Consider the following 598-nt stretch of genomic DNA (forward strand, 5'->3'; position numbering starts at 1 on the left):
GCTGGCTGGACCCCACCGACACAGAATAAGCCCACGGTGGGCCACAGCGGGTAGAGCTGCTGCCTCACAGCGCCAGAGACCCGGGTTCAACCCTGGCTACGGGCGCTGGCTGTGCGGACTTTGTACCTCCTTCCCCGTGACCGCGTGGGTTTTCTCCGGGTGCTCTGGTTTCCTCCCACACTCCAAAGATGTGCAGATTTGTAGGTTAAAATGACTCTGACCATGCATTTTAGAAGCATAGAATATAGGGGCAGGAGTAGGCCATTCGGCCCTTCGAGCCAGCACCGCCATTCAATATGATCACGGCTGATCATCCAAAATCTGTACCCCATTCCTACTTCTGCCCAAGCCGGCTGCCTGCCCCTATTCTGGGGTTATGTCTGCGCCTGGGTGGTTTTAGAGAGGGACTGCCTGCTGTCTATGGGCACCCTGGGGGATTTCCGGGACCGCTGGAATGTATCCTCAGTAAGGATGGGGACATAGTTATTTAATATTCAGTATTTAAGAATATCTGTTTTACTTTGTATTATGGTGGTGGGTTTGTTTGTATTTTGTATTGTACATATCACTTTTGTAAATAATTGATTAAAATTATTTT

General features: G+C 49.8%; 1 protein-coding gene across 1 annotated transcript in view; it reads left to right on the forward strand.

Moving 5' to 3' along the window:
* The window catches only part of LOC129708459 (uncharacterized), a 25,027-nt gene extending 24,429 nt beyond the window's left edge, over positions 1–598 (forward strand). Inside the window, exon 10 of the mRNA XM_055654253.1 lies at positions 1–598. This exon is cut by the window's left edge and continues 93 nt beyond it. Within this exon, the coding sequence (XP_055510228.1) occupies positions 1–29 (29 nt within the window). The 3' untranslated portion in view covers positions 30–598.

This window comes from Leucoraja erinacea, chromosome 23 (genome assembly GCF_028641065.1).
Source record: "Leucoraja erinacea ecotype New England chromosome 23, Leri_hhj_1, whole genome shotgun sequence".
NCBI classification, from domain to species: Eukaryota; Metazoa; Chordata; class Chondrichthyes; order Rajiformes; family Rajidae; genus Leucoraja; species Leucoraja erinaceus.